The sequence below is a fragment of the Panthera pardus genome, unplaced genomic scaffold, assembly GCF_024362965.1.
Source record: "Panthera pardus isolate Hobbes unplaced genomic scaffold, ASM2436296v1 HiC_scaffold_26, whole genome shotgun sequence".
Lineage (NCBI taxonomy): Eukaryota > Metazoa > Chordata > Mammalia > Carnivora > Felidae > Panthera > Panthera pardus.
Window position 1 is genome coordinate 18,216,412 of NW_026526832.1, and position 19,246 is coordinate 18,235,657.

At 49.5% G+C, this 19,246-nt stretch overlaps 1 protein-coding gene across 1 annotated transcript in view; it reads right to left on the bottom strand.

Moving 5' to 3' along the window:
- Nucleotides 1-7,924: 7,924 nt before the first annotated feature.
- The window catches only part of PLB1 (phospholipase B1), a 143,067-nt gene continuing 131,745 nt past the window's right edge, over nucleotides 7,925-19,246 (bottom strand). The window contains 6 exon segments of the mRNA XM_053891038.1: nucleotides 7,925-8,334; nucleotides 9,729-9,803; nucleotides 15,830-15,925; nucleotides 16,400-16,504; nucleotides 17,649-17,730; nucleotides 18,935-19,029. Of these exon segments, the coding sequence (XP_053747013.1) occupies nucleotides 8,131-8,334; nucleotides 9,729-9,803; nucleotides 15,830-15,925; nucleotides 16,400-16,504; nucleotides 17,649-17,730; nucleotides 18,935-19,029 (657 nt within the window). The 3' untranslated portion in view covers nucleotides 7,925-8,130.

The window sequence follows — 19,246 nt, forward strand, 5'->3', positions numbered from 1 at the left end:
AGGTGCATAATCAAAGTGTGACCGTGCTAACGGCAGCTGTAAGATCTTTGGAGGTGACCTGTATCTTCCAGGACACAGGAGAATGAGGCTCAGTTCCATAGGCTGACATCTTTGGTAACAGTGTTTCTGTCCTAGAATTAGCAGAAGTATCAACTTGGGGGGGGAAAATTGGAAAAAATAAATAAGCGTTTTGCAGAGCAACAAAAGCAATCAAATGAAATATGAAAACAGCTTTGTATGCACAATAAGTAGCTACATTTATTGTCACTCAGCGCGAGGGGAGGCTCTGTGCTTGGCGCCCAGCACCTGCAGGAACTCTCACAACAGCCTTAGAAGATACAGAGCCAGCCTGGGGCCGGTTTCACAGGTGCCTGAGTGGCCTTCTGGAAGGAGGACTGCACTGGGGAAACTTCAGGATACCACTTATGTTCTTGCGTCTCCCCAGGGGATTTCAGACCCAAAGAGATCCTGAATAAGTCCCCTGCTGTGTAAAATGACTTACAAAAATAGAACTGGAAAAAAGGTCAAAATGGAGCCTCCATATATAATGATGTTATCATCGATCTGCTGGTCACAGGAGATATGCTTTGAGCTATTTTTCTAGCCAGTGGAAAAAAACAAGCTGCCCTTTGGGCAGGGCCTCTTGGGCTCTGCTGCAGGGCCCTGGGCACCTTCCTCTCTGGGAGGTTGACACCCCTTGGCTGCCTCCTCTCCTCTCCCCACCGACGGGGCAGGGGTGCGGTGATGGTTTTTCACTCCAGCTTTTGAGAGCACAAAGCACCGAATGGTCTTGGGGCAGGGACAGCTTTGTGGGTGTGTGACCTGTGAGTCACACTGGACCCTGTTCTCAGAAGGGCCCCCGTGCTTGTTTTAATGCTCTGTCACCACAATCTTAAAATTCTTAAATTTTTAGCAAGGGACCTTGTATTTTAATTTTGCTCTGGGCGCTGTGAAATATGTAGCCAGTAATGGATCTAGGCCAGGATGGGGGAGTCCTGGGGAGGGCTGGCCTGAGGGATTTGTTCCAGCTGCTGCTGTGGACTACAGGGCCGTTTTAACCCTTGAGATAAAGATTAGAAATAAACTTAACCTGAAACCAGATTTTGCTAGGGGGACTCTGTGATACGACCCAGTGGGCAGATAGCAGCTGCCTCTCGGGTGACTTGGGAACAGGTAGTGAGAGACTGCTCCTGTTGTATCCTGCATCCTAGGATGTTCCCCAAGTTTAGGGCCAACCCAAGATGGTAGCTCTTGAAAGGAGACCGCACCATCAGCCTCGCTTATAGGCCTTCTGGAAAGCTATCAGTAAAGCTAGACAAGTTAAAACTGAATTTAGCAATGCTTAGAAAGGAGCGGGCAGAGGCATGCCCAGAGGCTGCCTTGCTCACCTCTGAGTGTAGGACCCAGGGCTCCAGGCTCTGTTCTTCCACCCCAGGGAGGGTCCCCCCTTGGGTGCCAGCTCGAGGCTGAAGGCCGTTTTGTTTCAGGCTTAGGCTGAGAACATCCGGCGACCCAGGGTAAGCGATGCGGTACAGAGGGTGGGGATCGGAGGACTCATGGACCTTCTTTCAGCCCAGGTTGTACACAGGAGAGGAGAATTATTATAGCTTCTGTTTATCAAGACCTCCTCTGCCAGACCCTTTTCTCCTAAGGGTTTCCATAGAATCCACAAGCAGCCTTTTATTTATTTGTTTACAATTTTTTTAAATGTTTATTTTTGAAAGAGTGAGCACGGGGGGGGGGGGGGGAGGGGGAGGGGCAGAGAGAGAGAGAGAGATGGGGAGGGGGGGGGACCCAGAATCCGAAGCAGGCTCCAGGCTCTGAGCTGTCAGCACAGAGCCCAACATGGGGCTCGAACCCAGGAACCGTGAGATCATGACCTGAGCCGAAGTCAGACACTCAGCCGACTGAGCCACCTAGGTGCCCCAACAAACAGCCTTTTATTTATTTTTTTTTAACGTTTATTTATTTTTGAGACAGAGAAAGACAGAGCATGAACGGGGGAGGGGCAGAGAGAGAGGGAGACACAGAATCGGAAGCAGGCTCCAGGCTCTGAGCCATCAGCCCAGAGCCTGACGCGGGGCTCGAACTCACGGACCGCGAGATCGTGACCTGAGCTGAAGTCGGACGCTTAACCGACTGAGCCACCCAGGCGCCCCACAAACAGCCTTTTAAAGTAGACATTATCACTGTTTGATTACAGTTGAAGAAACAGGGTCATTCCTAATAATCCAGGATTAGATCCTCTCTTGCTCCTGTCTGATCTTCAGCTCTCCTACTCCCTGCTTGGGGTGGATTCTTCAATCACTGAGCCAGACTGTGCTTGAGACTTTCATTGGTCATAAAGAATGAAATTCAAATGACTGAAGCACTGTCCATGAGGAATGTATTTAGGGGAAGCCTCTGTTCTCTCCTCTCCTCCCTTTCTTTCCCGTGCCTGCCCCAGCTCTCCTCAGGACCATGCATGAGCACCTGAGGGCAGCTTGCTTGTTGCCGGAGGGTGAGCCAGGGCCTCTCTAGGGGGACATACACCCCCTTGGCCATTGGTATGTGACAGGGCCAGCTGCCAGAGTGGTGGGACAAGCTTGTAGTGACAAGTCTTCTGGACATTGCACAGAGGTACAGGATGCACGCCCTTAAGTGGCCTCCTTCTGTTGAAGCCCAGTGAGCTCTTGCTGCTACACATTGAGTGCTTTGTTGCTGGGGAACTGGCCTTAAACCGGCTACCGGTTCTAGGGCCGGAGGCTGCTTCTGTGGCCAGCTGGATCCAGGGCCTGCCCTGATGCAGGCTCCTTCCCCCCCCGCTCACGTCAACTTTGACTTCTGTTTCCTTCGCTGTGGTGACTTTGTAATGAATACTCATCAGAGTTCCGTATATGGCCCTTTGGAACAGCCTTTCCATGTTGGCTGGGAAAACCAAGGTTTTCCTGGGCATATCCTCAGGCTTGAGAGCCTAAAATGGCTCCCTCCCACTGGTCACCGAATAAATAGGCAACTTAATTTAGTTCTTCCATTTTTTTTAACTTAAAAATGATGAAATATACATAGAAAAAGCCTGAAATCCGTTTCAATTCAGTTTAAAGAATAATTATCAAGCAAGCTCATGCTAAGAAATAGCAATTCTTATGTCTTAAGAAATAGCAATTCTTATGTCTTAGAAGCCTTCCATGGGTCCCTCCTCATCACCATCCCCCTCCTTTCAAAGGTAACTATTTTACTGACTTTTATGATCTTGTTACATTGAATTCCTTTACCACATTTGCTACCTATCTCCACTTTTAAATGGAATCCTGTCGCATGCATTCTTTGTAAAACTTTCTACGTTATATGTAAGACTCACCCAAGTTGATGAATGCAGCTGTTGTGATTGATTTTTCACTGATGCATAAATGCTCCAGGTTACTAATATACCATGAGCTATTTTCCCAATCCGCCATTGATGGGCATTGATCTCCATGTTTCTGGTTTTATTGTCCTTATGAAACATTGCTGTGTGTGTTCTTGCACATATCTCCCTGGAGGGATGCATTTGCAAATGTTTTTTTGGGAACTGTCTCCTAGAGATGGAATTACTGGCTTGTCCATTTCCTCTTGTTCAATCTTACTAGGTTTTTCTAGGATATCCTTAGGTTCTATATATCTAATTTTAAAAAATGTTTTCTCTTTATTTTAAAAGTCGTTCTTTAAAAAAAATTTTTTTTAAATGTTTATCTTTGAGAGATCATGAGCAGGGAGAGAAGGAGACACAGAATCCGAAACAGGCTCCAGGCTCTGAGCTGTCATCACAGAGCCCGACACAGGGCTCGAATCCACGAACCAGACCCTGAGATCATGACCGGAGCTGAAGTCAGATGCTTAACTGACTGAGCCACCAGACGCCCCCAAAGTCATTCTTGTTTAATGTTTCAAAAGTTAAAAACATGATTTTCAGGCAAATATAGGATGAATGCTTGTCAAAGAGTTTAACTGAGTAATTGATGAAGGAATCATTTGGATAGTTAAGTCTGGTTCAAGGGAGAATTTGGGCAATGGAAATTTACATTGTTGGTCACAGAAATGTTGAAAGGATGTTGCTAATAGATGTAAAACTTGTTAATGTCCTATAGAGTGATAAAACTGTAACCTTAGGTGACTTTTTTTTTTTTATCAGTCAGAAATCCAACAGTCAACAGAACTTCTCAGTGTCTGGGCTCTAATCAAACAGTGTAGCAAAGTCAAATGCAGGTATATTCTAGATAACTAAGTATTTCTTAGATGAGCTTGTTAAACTTGTTAAATTGACAGGACAAAAGGTCCCTCTTCTGTCTTCTCTCCAAGTTTGGGTTATTTTTTCTTAATGATACTGTACTTTGCTTCCACATCTGTAGTGAGGATCAGAGGAGATGAAGTGTTTTGTAAGGGACCAAATATATTTTCATTACTATGGTTGTTTTATAAAGCCCCTTGAATAATCTACTAGAACTAATACTGATATGGGAAGGGAGTTAATTATTGAATACCTATTTTTTTAAATACCATTTAATTAAATGACATTGTGTTAAATGTCATTTCATTCTTATAAAGAGGCTGAATAAACATAGAATCTGCTTTAGTTATCTCTGTAAGGTTGGGATAATAGCTGTGTCTACCTCATTGGGCTGTTGTGAGAATTAATGATGGACTGCTAAAAACAGTGCCTAGGACACAGTAAATACACAAAAATGTTGTTTCAAGAAGTGATCTGTTTTTGAACACTTCTGAAGTTTATTTTTCTTTAATAACAATATATTCTATTTCTAGGAATTCTATTTGGTTCTTAGTTTCTGCCTTAAAGTTTTTTTTAATGTTTATTTTTGAGAGAGAGAGGGAGAGAGAGAGCGCAAGCAGGGGAGGGGCAGAGAGCAAGAGGGAGACACAATCTGAAGCAGGCTCCAGGCTCTGAGCTGTCAGCATGGAGCCTGACGTGGGGCTCGAACCCACGAACCGTGAGAACATGACCTGAGCTAAAGTTGGATGCTTAACCAACTGAGCCACCCAGGCACTCCAGTTTCTGCCTTTTTAAAAGAAATAATGACTTATTCTAGTTTCATGTTTTAAATTCCTTTGCCTTTAATCTTTCTAGACATATTTATGGTCTGTCTTCAATACTGCTGTTATGTAAAATCTCCATTTGTGTCTACAAATTCTCAGAGCCATTGTCTTCATTTTTTGGGTTTTTTTTTTTTTAATTAAAAGATTTGCTCACTGCTAGAACTCCACACGTGCTCTAGCAAAATAAATCTTAGTCCCTGTAGTTCTTAAAATGATAGATTTTTTTTTTTTTAACTAGAGATGGTGGACTCCTTCAGACCAATTGGAAGCAGAGAAACTCATGGTGTCATCACAGCCTCGGTAAGATAATATCCCCCCTTTCTAGATTTTTATTTTACGACACATTCGTTTACAATTTGGCCTCCTTCACTTCTAGGATCACATGTTTTGTATTTTCAGGTTATTCCCCCACCCTGGACACCAGTATTCATTTTGATGAATGTCTATCCTGTAATGTGAGTAGAACTCTGGGCCAGCCACCTCTTCTCTGAGTCTGGGTTTCCCCCTCTGTGAAAAGAGGAGAATAGGGATTTGCAGTTTCATTCCCCTGTGCCATGGTGTCCATCATAGTGTGAACACCCCGTCAGCTTTTATTGGTATTATTTTCTTTGCGCTGTTCTTTTGCCGGTAACATTTACATTCCCAAATCCCATGCAGCCTGATAGTACAACCATTACAAGTCTAGTCATTACAAACTCCTTGTCCTTTCCAGGGTGCCCCCCGATCCTCCTCCGTCCTCGTTTTTCTGGCTCGCTTGTTGCCCCCCGTGCACACCACGCTCATTTGTCTCTCCACTTTGATGGAGTTTGCCTAGTCTCAACGCCACCGTTTTTTTCCCTGGCCTCTAACCAAGTTCTCACACCATCCTTCAGAGCTCAAAGTTCCATGCTCTTTATGAAGGCTTTTGACCAAGTTTAATGCACACTACTCTCTTTTGAATTCAGAACCCTCTGTGGAGAGCACTGTGGAGCACAGCATTCTCAGAATTTGGTGGTTTCATTCATGGTGTGGCAATGGGTGTTGTCCTAACTAGACTGGCCATTTTCCCGTAGAAGATGCCACGTATCCGATGTATACACACTTCTACGAGGTGCAAGTAGCTACTCTCACATACTTAAAATTTTTGGCATTTTATTACGCACTCAGTGGGAATTCAGGGTCTGGCTCATGCTTGTGTCTGTTTGTGCCGAGTGTTTCCTTGGGCACCAGCCTGGGACTACTTTTTGGGGGGTTAATTTTTCAGACTGGGGACTCCTGGATCACTTGGGTAGTATAAATTCCAACCCAAGTGTGAGGACGGATGTGTGATTATGAATTCCATGCTTCTTTGAGGTGGGAGCTACTTGAGAAAGAAGAAAAAGGTGCATGGTGGCACTGGGCTCTTAGAGTTCACGGGCTCTCTGCTATTAACTGTGGTGAGCCAGGAGCACAAGCTGGAATGTGGTGGGTCTTTAGGAAATGTATGGTTCGGTCACTATGTTTTCTGGTCCATAGGAAGAATGGGGGGGGGGGGCGCAGGTATGCTGTTCCCATAGTACAGAAACCGAAACTGGAGACCAGATGAACCCTGGGGCTGGATCGAGGTTCTCTGGGGACCTCATTCTGTGTGCCAGAGAGATAAGATAGTGGACCTTCACGAATGGAACACAAGCAGTCTTTGTTGGTACGTGACTGCCCAATCCCCCAACTTGTCTCTGAACCTCTCCACTTCCCTGACCATCTGAACCCTATCTCAACTCTTCACAGACGAGAAAACAATCCCCTTTTACGTATGTAGTATTTTAGAGTTACAGAGCATTTTTATATGCCCCCCCCCCCCCCAACAGTGCTGTGAAGCAGGCAAAATGAGGACTTTCGTTTTACAGATGAAATATCTGAGAAACCGGGGCCCGGGCTGGTGTTGGGTTTGCTCTGAAGGCCCCCCCATTCAAATGGTATGCCTGGGGATTCTAACTCACATTCTTGGTCACCCCAATCTTTGGGATCAGGGAGGTCCTTGGCATGCAGATGATAATGGAATTCTCTCTTATTTTTTACTGAGGTGAAATTCACGTGGCCTACGATTTGCCATTTTAAAGTGAACAGTTCAGTGGCATTCAGAGCAAGGGCATCCACAATGTTGTGCAACTACCACCTTTAGTTTTCATCACTTCCTCCCTGGGATTTTGTGCAGAATACACGAGAATCTGCGTAAGACATCCAGCTCAGGGGCTCAAGGAATGCAGCCTGTATTCTCAGTCTCTCTCTAGTGCTCTCTCCACCACCTGGTAACGTAGAAAGAGGAATTCTTTCCCAAAGTTAGCACTTTGAGAAAATCAGGTGAAGGTAAATAAAGTATTTACGTCCCAATCCCCCCCCCCTTTTTTTTAAAGGCATTTCAAAATTTCTCTCTTCCAGATGATAACTTTCCCCAAGGAACTCTTCCTATTCTCAGAGGGATCAGGCACCTTTACCTACCAATGCCCAGGAACAGAATTGTACCTTGTCATGAGCTTCTTGCTTTTTTGAAGGAGTTTGTCTTTTGAGGGAGTTGGTGGCACGCACACCCTTGCAAGTATCACTGTGCACTACGTTGTCCTGGGTATGAAACAGGTGTAGAAAAGCTATGTGTTGGAGTGAATGGTGGCCAGCCAGCCCCACTATATTCTAGTCAGCATCTGGTGGCCAGCATTTTCCCCACCTTTTACATAGTGGGTTTGGTGACTGGAGATATGTTCATCGGGTGCCAGGCTGGGCTCTGGTTGGCCATCACTTGGGCAGCTCTGGCTGAGGCAGGACATGAGAGGCTCCAGCTCCCACACCTGCGTCGCACAACGGATGGAAAGCGAGAGCTTCAAGCAGGTTAACCCAAGAATAGAATGACTTTGGCCTTTATTTAAATTTGGCAATTCCAGGAGCATAGGCTCTGGGCTCCAAGGAGTCGTGACTGTCCCTTTGGCTTCCTATGTCACCAGGTGACGAAGCAAATGCTCTCTGTGGTGGCCAAGGTGGCTGAGGTAGACGGCTGGTGAGGAGTGTGGCTGGGAAATTTGGGATGAGTGCATGCCCGTGGCTGGAGGCCTAGAATCTCATAGTGTTGAGGCTCATTGGAGGATTTTCCCGCTGGCGACCTCCTATGGCTCTCCATGCCATTACCGCGCCGACACCAAGTGCAAGGCCACCTCCTGCCGCCACAGGCAAGGCCCAGGACAGCACCGTGGGGCCTGTTTCAGAATGGTCTTGGAGTAGCTGACTATTCCTCAGGGTGTGGAGGTAAGGGCTCTCCTGTGGAGGAAGAGAGGGTCAGGGGTTACGGGTCTCTGAAAACCATCCTTCTGCCCACCTTGGGCTCACTTAGTCCCTAGCCCCGGGGAACAATGGTGCAATAACCTCGCCCATTTTCTCTGCTCATCCTTCATCGACACTGTGCTCAAACCTCCTGAACGCGGATGGGTATCCAAAGTGGTCAATACCCAGCTATAACCTCCTTTTAGTTTCTCACCTGTATCTCTTTTCCCTGTCAACCTGATACTGAGATTGGGAACTGATAGGCGACCAGAGGGAGAGAGTCCTGGGGGCTGCAGAGCCCCCACCTCTGTTTCCTCAAGGCCACCACTGGACAGCTGTCCCCATTCCCCCATCCTAGGAGTGCCTGTGAGCAGGGACGACAGTCGGTGTGGAAGGACAGCTGGTCCTGTGGTAGGTTTGAGACCCGAGCGTGAGAAGGGCCAGAAGAGGAGGTATTCAGGCCTGCCTCCCTGGATTCTCTCCTTCCTCTGTGCACAGGAGTGTGGAGCCCTGTGTAGGAGCTGAGAGAGTGCCGAGAACGTGACCACTCTCACGGTCTTGGCCAAGTTCAGAGACAATCACATCACAAAGGAGACTCAGTCCCTGTCTTTTGAGAAGTGTGAACAGAAAAGAGACGAACACGGATGTGTGCTGGAGGCAGCAGCCTTAGGGTGAGGGGACAGGAGAGTAGACCAGGGAGGGCAGCACCTGAGCCTTACAGGGTGTGGCTTTCTCCTGCAGGCAGAGATGGGGATGAGCCTCTGGGAGGAGCAGGTGGCAGAGTGAAAGCACAGACCTGGCAACTGTGGGGCTTGGCTGGGCAGCTGATCCTTTCTCCAGGAACATAGTGTGTCTAAGGCGATAGAGGAAGCTGGGTCTCCCCTCTGGATGCTCCAGTGGGACCAGGGAAAGGTTTCAAGCAGCCTTGACAAGACTAGAGTGACTTTCCAGGTAGGCTGTGTAGTGCCTGGCAGCGGTTACAGGAGGGCAGGGAAAGGAGGGGAGAGCTGGGGAACATGTTAGGAGCTTGGTCAGCCATCCTGGTGAGGGCAGTAAGGGAAGAAAGGATGTGCTGGGATGGGATGAAAAGGAATCTGCGCTCCACAGCAGACACGGTGTCTTACTTCTTTCTGCACAGCACCCCCTCCCCCACCAGTGCCCCTTCAACTGCCTCCCCTGAGTGCCTCTTCCATCGGACCTGCTGCTTTCCCCCCACACCCCGAGGAGCTGTGAAGTTTCAGGGACAAGGAGGAGAGGTGAGAATGATGGCAGTTGCATGATGATAAAGCTCCCAGGGAACTCCTTTGAGCCTCTAGGTCTCAGGGACCCCTGCCCCCTAGGTATCTGTTTCATGCTGGATGGAACAGGCCGGATGTTAGGACATTACTCACAGGAGAGGGGCATTTGAGTTTGGTTCGGCTGTGGGTGAAGTTGTTGGAGGTTGTCTTATGGCCCACTGGCTCCAGCTGGAGAGAGAGAAAGGACACTGTGATTTCCTCTGAAGCTGAGTATCTCACACCTGATTCCCTCCTTCTGCAAGGGTGGGTTGACACCAGCAATAAACACAGGATCCACATCAGATCCCAGCTGCCCTGGCCAGAGCTGGACCTGACTTGTGATTCAGAAGGGGCGGATCAGAGTCCATCAGGCAGGGTGGGACCCTGAGCCTGTGTCCTGGATTTACCAAGGAGGACCCTGGGGCCCAGGAGACAGGGATCGGTCCTGCCACAGCCAGTGTGTGGAAAGGCCTGGCCCAGCCTCACCATCTCCTGCTTCCCTTCTGGGTGGCTGTGATCATAGACACTCTGCAGTTTTAATTTTATAAAATGTTGATCATCCTATTAACCAACTTGAAGTGTGTGGGGCTAGTCAGTTTCAGAAAAACTTTGAAAACATATTGGTTACTGTGACGTCCTTACTATATATACTTGGCTTGCCAACCTTAAGAAATCAAAGTTTCTCACTTGAGCTACGTTGTTTTTCACACAGATGTAGAGGTTTACCTGAAACATCCCTGGAGCGATTGTTGTTCAGAGAGGTTCTGCTTAACACTTTGAATCCTGGGACCCTCTGAGGATGAGCTGGAAGCCACTCTATACCCCTTCCCGGCACCATTAGCCTGTAGCTGTCCCCTGCCGTGGCCAGCGCTGAGAAGTGCGTTCCCTCCTGTTTACACATCCTGACTGTGTAGCCTCTACCCTTAGAATCTGCTTCCCTGCCTGGTCCTGAGCCCCTCAGGTACTGCCCGTAGGGGAAGCGAAAGCACAAGATGCCAGCTAACCACCACACCTGGCCCGTGATCTTGCTTTCTGTTGTTTCTTTACACCTGTTCCTTCTCACGAGAAGGGTAGGGTCGGCTGCTCTGGTCCTGAGAGACACCGCGGTGACTGGCACAGCACAGTGGGAGCATCACCTGGGGCCTGGTTCTGCTGCTATTGCCATGCCAGGCAGGATCCTGGGCTGCTCTGATGTCAGGGGTGGGGCACTAAACCCTGTCCTGACCACCCCGATTCGGTGGCTGTGAGCAGCAGCTGAGAAGATGAAATGAAAGCTCACTGAGGTGGTTTACATATGTATTTTTGCTACTTCCTTAGAGCTGAGGAAGCACAAACTTCTTGTAATGGAACCACCGTCGAGGGACAGTATAGACGCTCAAGGTCAGGTTGGCTGATTCCTGGACATTCCAGGAACCCAGGAACCGACTGGCACAGAGGAAGGTAAGGATCATGTGGGGTTGATGACTGCATCTGTTTCTCCCTTTCTCCTGGCTCCTTGTCACCAGTGCCCAATGTACCTTCCAGCTGTCAGCCAGCTACCTTCACCGCTTGACTGAAGCTCTGGTCAAGGTCACCTTGACCTCCAGCTTGCCAGATCCACTACTCACTTTTCTGTCTTCTTGACTTTTCAGCAACATTTGTCAAAGTTGGTGCTTCCCTCTCGAAACACTCTCCTGCCTGGGCTCCCAGAACAAGGTCCTCTTCTTTTCTCCTTCCTGCCTTCCCCACCCCCTCCTCCTCTGTCACTGGAGTCCAAAGTTGGAATGAGGGTCCAGGGGCCTGGTGGTTGGTCCACACTCTTTGCCAACTACTCTTCTCTAGGAGGCCTCACTCAGTCCATGGCCTCAAATACCCCCACCCATTAACAACTCCCACATTTTGTTTTTTCTAAATTTCCGTTCCTGATCATGATTCATTCTTGCTTACCTGATGCCTCCAGGTGGATTTCTAGAAGGCAGTTCACACTTCTTATGGCCAAAAGAGAATTTTCAATTTTTTTCCCCCTCAAGCCTATTTATTTCTTTCTACCACCTCAACCACCCACCCAATTGATTTTTTTTCTTTATTCCTTGACCCCGAATAAAGGAGTCTTTTATTCCTTTTTGTTTTAAATTTAAATTCCAGTGTAATATTAGTTTCAGGTGTATAACAGTGATTCAACAAGTCCCTACAACACCCGGGACTTGACACAGCAAGTGCACTCCTTGATCCCCATCACCTGTTTACCCATCCCTCCCACCCCCCCACCCTCCCCCACCCCCCTCTGGCCCTTATTCTTTTTCTACCTCCCCCATCAGCCAGTCCAAAACCTATTCCAAATCTGACTCCTTTGCTCCTTCTCCACTGTCATCACCCTGGGCCCAGGCACCTTCGTCTCTCACCTGGGCTCCACTTCCTTCCCTCTAGTCCACTGCTATATGGCAGCCAAAGGGCACACCAGGTCTCGTGGCTCCCCTGTTGGAAGCCATCCAAGGACATGACCCTGTTCTTGCTTACCTCTCTGACCTTGTTCACTTCCCTCCAGTTACACTGGCCTCCATGCTGCTCAGACACTTCAAACTCATTCCTGACTCCGGGCCCACACAGGTCTTATTTCCTCTGCCTGGAACACTCTGGCTCTAGACCTCTGCATGCCTGGCAGACTCTTGACATTCAGTTCTCAGTTCACATGTCACTCTTGGATGAGGCCTTTGCTCCCGCCATTATTCTGTCACAGTACCTGCCCCCACCCTCTTTTAAAGCCCTGAATATGGTCAGAAATTCTTAACGATTTGTTGGTTTTTGTCTGTCGTTTGCCCAGGAGTGCAAGGATGTTCCCTTCCCCAGCACCTGGAATAGTCCCCACTGCATAGTGATGCTCAATAAAGAGTAGATGAGGGACTGGGTGGGTGAACTGGAGTCACGGAGCCCTGAGTGGAGAAGCTCAGATGAGAAGGCCTGGGGCAGGGTGCAATGGGCTGAGTGGGCTTCTAGTCTGTTCTAGGGATTCAGAGAAGGCTTCCTCTAGGAGCTGGCATCTGAGTTGAGTGTTAAGGTGGCTATGAATTCGGAGAAGGTTGCAAGGGCAGCCCAAGATGTAAGGGAATGAGCAAGAGCAGACACACAGAGGCACCATGGGTGGTGCAGGAAACTACTCCTTCCCAGACAGCCCAACTGCCAGTCGGAGGGTGGCGGGAACGACCACTAGAGAGGTCAATTAGGGCCAAGTCTCAGAAGGCCTGGGGTGCTATGCTGAGGGGCCTGGACTTTCTCCTTCGAGGAGGGGCAGGCCTTGGAAGTTTGGTCAGATTTTCATTTCCACAGATTCCTGTGGCTGCCCTGTGGCAAACAGATGGAAGGCAGTGGTTTGCAAACTCTGTACAATAATATCACTTGAGACCTTTTGGAACCTAAAAAACCTGTGGGCTACCCCAGACTAATCCAGAATTTCTGGGGATGAGGCCCAGGCACTAGTGGTTGTTTGTATTGTTTTTTCTTTAAATCAACTTTCTACCGAAGCTAACAGGAGAAGCAGTGCAGATCATAAGTGAACAGCTGGTAAATTGTGATCAAACGTACCCGTGTAACCGGCATCCAGATCAAGGTACAGGATACTGCCAGCACTCCAGAGCTCCCCTCCCCTCCAGTACTACCCTCTCCCCTCGAAAGACCATACATTAATTCACTTGTTTTTGAAATGTATAGACATAGTTGCGTGTCGTTGAACCTTATTTATTCGCTGTAAGGTATTCCATTGCATGAATGTGCCACATTTTGATTATCCATTCTATTGGTGGACATGGGGGGGAGCTTCCTGCCTGGGGATTATGAACGGTGCTGCTGTGACTTTTCAGGTGAGCCCACATGTACATTTCTGTTGGGGATCTACATGGGGGTGGGGTCGCTGGGTCACAGGGAATCCAAATGCTCAGCCTTAGTGGATATGCCAAACTGGCTGCCAGTGTGAAAATCTCCCAGATTATTCTAACCTCTGGCCACAGCTGAGCTTTGCTGTTCTAACGGGGGTAAGCCCAGACACAGGGACACCGGTTAGGAGGCTCGCGTGGTCACCTGGCCCCTGGGCAGATGCAAATGTTAGCGGACAGCAAGATTTCTAGTGAAGAGGGAGCAGGCATCAGAAAAAAGAAGGAAAAACTGCTTGTAGGAAGAAAAAAAAGGAAAACAGCCTCACGCTGCTGGTGCTTTTGGTGTTGGCTTTGCAAAGGTCGCTGGAGAAGGAGGCATAATCTGTTGCGAGAGGAGAGGCAGAAGATGAAATAGTGTAAAGTGTGTTTGTGGCCACAGTAGAGTGCCTGGCAAGCGTCAGCCAAAGCCTGCAGACACTATGTCATAGGACTGTCATTGTGAGACATGAATTCACTGGTTATATATGTGCTGATCCAGTTGGGAGCGGGGAGGCCGGGTGATGCTGTGGCCAGGGCACTAGGGGATAGATTAGACATGGTCTAATCTCGGCTTGGCCACGACCAGGCTGTGCGATCCTGGGCAAAATGCTTCATATCCCTGTAGTCTAGTTAGAGCATTCTGGCTAGATGAACTGTTAAGATCTTTTCTGGTTCTAATGGACTATTACATATGTCACTCTAGAGGTGACAGCAGAAGACGATCTGAAAAGTTGGCATGATGTAATAACTTTATATCTGAGATGGTTTTGGATGAGAACACTGGACTATCAAATTCCCTAAATTATCTAGCACAGGATAAGATACTCTCAGATGATTTCAGTTTTGTTTTAGTTTTTTAAAATTAGGGATATGGCCAGGACACTGGTGGCTGGGAGCCCCAGACAGTCTTGTAATGTTACTAATATGGCAGCATTCACCTTTTGTTTTCATATCTAATCCCCTCCCACTTGCCTTTGTGTATAAAAGCCTCTCATCTGGGGGTACCTGGGTTCCTCAGTCAGTTGAGTATCTGACTCTTGATTTCTGCTCAGGTCATGATCTCACGGTTTGTGAGATTGAGCCCCGCGTCGGGCTCTCTGCTGACAGCGTGGAGCCCACTTAGGAGTCTCTCTCTCTTCCCCTTCCCTGCTCGTGCCCTCTCAAAAATAAACATTAAAAACAAATCCTGTGGCTTTCCCTGAGCTCTCAGGGGGATACATGGGACTGTGCACAGACACCCACTCTTTGGAGGGGATGTAAAAGGAATGAGGTCATGGGACTCAGCCGTGAAGGAGAACTGGACTTCAAAACTGCTCTCAGGAATTATGTTGTGCAAACTTTGATTAAAAAGATTACCGTGGAGGTTGGGTAGGAGGGAGCGCAAGGATGTTTTGACTGTAATTCCAAGTCCTGGGCTGATAGACTGTGACGAAACCTTTAGCAGGGGGCAGATTATGGTGTCAAGAGCAGGAAACAAAGGGAGAGGAAGGCTGAGACTGATTAAGTAGGCCAAGGATGGAACGTGCTGGCATGCTGCTCAGGGGACAGCAGTGCTGGGCTTGCTGGCTAAGGAGGCAGGTGTGGGAATATTCGCGCCAGGGAATGCCGGCAGAGCCCCGGCCAGCCCCAACGGCAGTAAAAGTGGGAGTGTGGATGTGTTTAGTCACCATGGGAGAAACGGGAGAATGCAGGTTGGGGTGGGGATTGGGTTACCCGCTGAGCCAAGATCAAAAGAAGCCACTGGGTTGGAAAGGCATTTCATTTGCTCTGCGCCACAGGATACAGCTATTGTGGTGACTGGTCCAGCTCTGTGCCGACACAGCTGATTGTAGAGGAGTGGCCAGCCATCAGAGGCAAGGCCAGGTGACCCTGTGGCCCCTTGGCTATATGTTCGTTTCCTAAGGTCCCCATTAGCCCCATCAGAAAGGACTGGAGAGACAGGCTGGGTGGCTCTTTTCTTTGTGATGTTCCAGAAAACGATAACTGGGAATGTGTTGAGACTGGAGTCCTGGGGGCTGGCATTTATTGGATGCTAACGATTGTGTTTGGTGCTGCACACACGTTACCCTCAACAAGGTCACACGGTAAGGGGCTGAAGCTGCTATTTTCATCCTGTTTATCTGATTACAAAATTATCCCCCCTGCCCCACTCAGCACTGGGAAATTGCTAAAATAATGGAATCTGTCAGGACAAATAATAAGGTATGCCGCCATTCTGAGCTTTGCGGAGAAAGGGGCTCCTTCCATCAGTAGGTCTTTGTTTTGGGCAATGGTCAACATCCTTGAGCTGCCTCCTTTGACACACAGCCCACTAGGTGCTCGGCCACTCACCATGTTGTTCCAGAGCGCGATGGCCATCTCCGCGTGACCACGTTCTGAGAAGTGGAAACAGTCCTCGGAGAAGAAGGTGAGGTCGGCGCCACCTCTCTGTGACCAAAGGCAAAGGGATTACCTTTCTGGGAAAAAGGTGCAGCTACCCACCCCTGCGGGCACCCTGGGCATTTTCCCTTCCAATTCTGCTGCCAGTTGTCTCGGATACTGATGGACAAACTCCCCAGTTTTGGAACTTTTTAAAAGACCTAAATTATAGCCACCCCCAGTCCATCCCTTTTCCTTTGGCATCCCTGCCCTGATAGTTGAAAAAAAAAAAATAGGAAGCTTTCCATTCTATCCCAATCTAGCAAATACCAGGGCCATGCCTGGGGAGCTTGGTCACTGCTGACATTCTCCCTTTCCTTCCAAGTACATCCAGGTTCCATTCAGACCAAAAGAAAAGGTAAACAGAAAAAGCAACTCCCTAGGAGCCCTCTTAGGGCTTCTGACTACATGGTCAGAAAAAGCTCAGGTACAGAAGGAAGTATATCGCCTAAGAATAGCCTCCCAGAATTGCCCGTGGCTTACGCTGTTCAGGGGGACAAGAGTGTTCTGGAAGAAAGGCTGCACGACCACTGCGAAATCTTCACGCTGCAGGTACTGGTGCCAGTATGACAACCTGGAGATGGCACTCTGGGGATGGGAGAGAGGTTCCTCAACCCTCCTGGCAGGACTGGGCAGATGGGTTCTAGTCCTGCCTTGTGCTGGCTGTGAGGGGCCAGTCCACCCTCACCCAATGTGACTTCAGGGGATGCTCCAGTGCACGTGCAGGCATTCTTCCTGCCTGTACCTGGGCACCACCTGTTCTGTTCTGAAGTCTCCGAGGCTGGATTTGAACCTCTGACCAGACTGCTTGGGCCAAAGACCTCCCCTGTTCTTGCTGCATGAAGAGCTGAAGTACCACACGGGGCTCCACATCTAGCTCAAATGGGGAGCATTTCAACACTAGCTCCCCAAGATGCCTATAAACTTGGAGGATGAGTGTCCATGTAAAAGGGATAGATGGGCTTCTCTTCCAGAAGCTTTTAGGGGCGCCTGGGGGGGGGGGGGCTCAGCCGATTGAGCGTCTGACTTCAGCCCAGGTTGTGACCTCATGGTTCATGAGTTTGAGCCCCACAGCAGGCTCTGTGCTGTCAGGCTCCGTGCTGTCAGGCTCCGTGCTGTGGGTTCTGTGTCTCTCTCTCTGCCCCTCCCCAGCTTGTACTCTTTCTCTTTCAAAAATAAACATTAAAAAAACAAAAAAAACCTTCCACTCCATCTGGAAAAAAGGGCCAGGATGTTAAAAACAACAACAAAACAAACATGAGAACCAGATAGGGCTTCAGGGTCAGGCAGAGATACCTGGGGGGAAGTTTAGGCAGGGGAAACTTCTTGGAAGAGGTGAGAAGACCTGTCCTGTGCACAAGATGGAGACGTAGAAGAAAGATGTGGGGTGGGCATAGCAAGAGGGGACAGCAGGGGTGCCCACAGAGTTGGGGATGGAGGGAAGCAGGGGTGGGCTAAAGCCCAACAGGGCGGTAGACACCTGCCCTGCCTCCTCTGGGTGAGAGAGGATGTCTGGCACGTGGCATCTACTCTGGTCACCAGGCAGCGAGGCAGGAATCCTCCCAGCTTTCTCTGAGATTTCTCCCTGCCCGACTTGGTGTTCTTTTCACCCGGAGAAGGGTTGCAAGGCCTGTGATCTGCCTTTAGGGAGAGGCCTTGCTCTCAGCAAGCCCTGCTCTGGGAGTAGAGGGGGTTCCCAGCTGGGACAGGAGGAGGAGGGCTGCGGGTTCACCTGGAAGTTCCAGTTCATTTTCTTCAGTTCTTGCATCTCCAGAGAATTCTCCTGGGAACGCGCGAGGCAAGTGCAGTTGCTCCTGGGAGAGAAGGGGTCCTGTGGAGAGGTGCCTGGGTGGCTGACCCCCTCCCCCCACCAAGGGAAGAAGGCCTGGACCCTGTATTGCCTTGCATGGGAGGATGGTAATACACAGGTGCCCCTGCCACACAGCCTTGGGTGACTCCTGGACCCAGGTCACAGACTGGGCACTAGGGGTAGCAGGTGCTTGTTTAAAGAGAAGGTGGGAGAACTGGCACCCGATATCTGGGTCCCCTTGCCACCTGGCTGCTCCCGCCCAAGCCTGGGCTTCCTCCAGGGAAGGGCTGGAGGTTTGGAAAGACTGCCATCACCACCTTATCTCTCTCCATGTTCCGGAGGGCCCCAGCTCTACCTCCAGCTGCTTAGCGCTTGCCCTCAGGGCTCCAGAGCGGGGAGCCTCTTGGGAAGCAGACCTGAAGATCCTGCAGGAGCCGTTCACACCTCCTAGCTACTGCCTGTTCCACCCTGGCCAGTTCCCAAGGGGAATGGGAACCAGCCGGTCACCTTCCCAGCAAATCCATGGGACCCCCAGCTGGGACTCCTCGGCCCCCTGCAGAATCTCCTCTTCCATAGCAGCCTCACAGGAAGTCTGGGTGACCCTCTGGCCTCAGAAGCTGACAACTTCCTGCCAGGGTCACAGCTGAGCTTTAATAAATTCCAGCCACCAACAGAAATTCATGTCTTGTACAACATACCTTAGCTCTAAGCCTGGCTTTCAAGGATGTTCTAAAAGCTACCGCTATACTGAGCACCTGCCCCACAGGGACCAAGCCTGTGACACGCATTTCCTCTAGACCTCGCATTACAGGTGAAGAGGAGGCCCAGAGAGGTTATCTAGTTTGTGCAAGGTCCCACAGCTCCTACACGGCAGACCCAGGTCCAAGACAGGTGTCTTGGATGCCCATTGCTCCATATTTGAGAGGCAGCACAGGGCAATCACAGATGGTGACGGAGGCCTTAAGGATCATTGGTGTGTGTCTCACTTTACAGAAAAGCAAACTGGGGTCCAGAGAAATAAAATGACTTGCATACAGTAGGCATTCAATAGCATAGAGGTATTTCTGAATGATCTTCCAAGCCCCTGGCTAATTGCCGATGTCTGCCTTCTGGATAGGCTCGCCTGCCTCTGCCCGCACTGGTCCATCTGTCGGCACCTGTGAGTCCCACCCTCCCCAGGTGCCCTCGCCCTGGGGCTGTGTACTCACTGAGCGGCCAGCGGCAGGTCGCATTTCCCACCTTGGCCCTGGTGCAGGCCAGCCAACTCCATGACCTCCACCACATTGATGAAAGCCCTTGGAAGCTGTGGGGGAGCAGAGGGGTGAGCTTCGTTAGTCCCCAGGCCGTTGTGGGGGGTGCTGGTTACTACTGGAAGGAGCCTAGGGGGTCCTCTACAATCTAACTTCCTCCTCCCCAATTTTACCAATGAAGAACCTGAGGAACAAAGAGGGCATGGGACTTGTATCATCTCAGTCTTCTTTAGTGGCCCACTTTATCACTTGGGAAGCTGAGACAGCAAT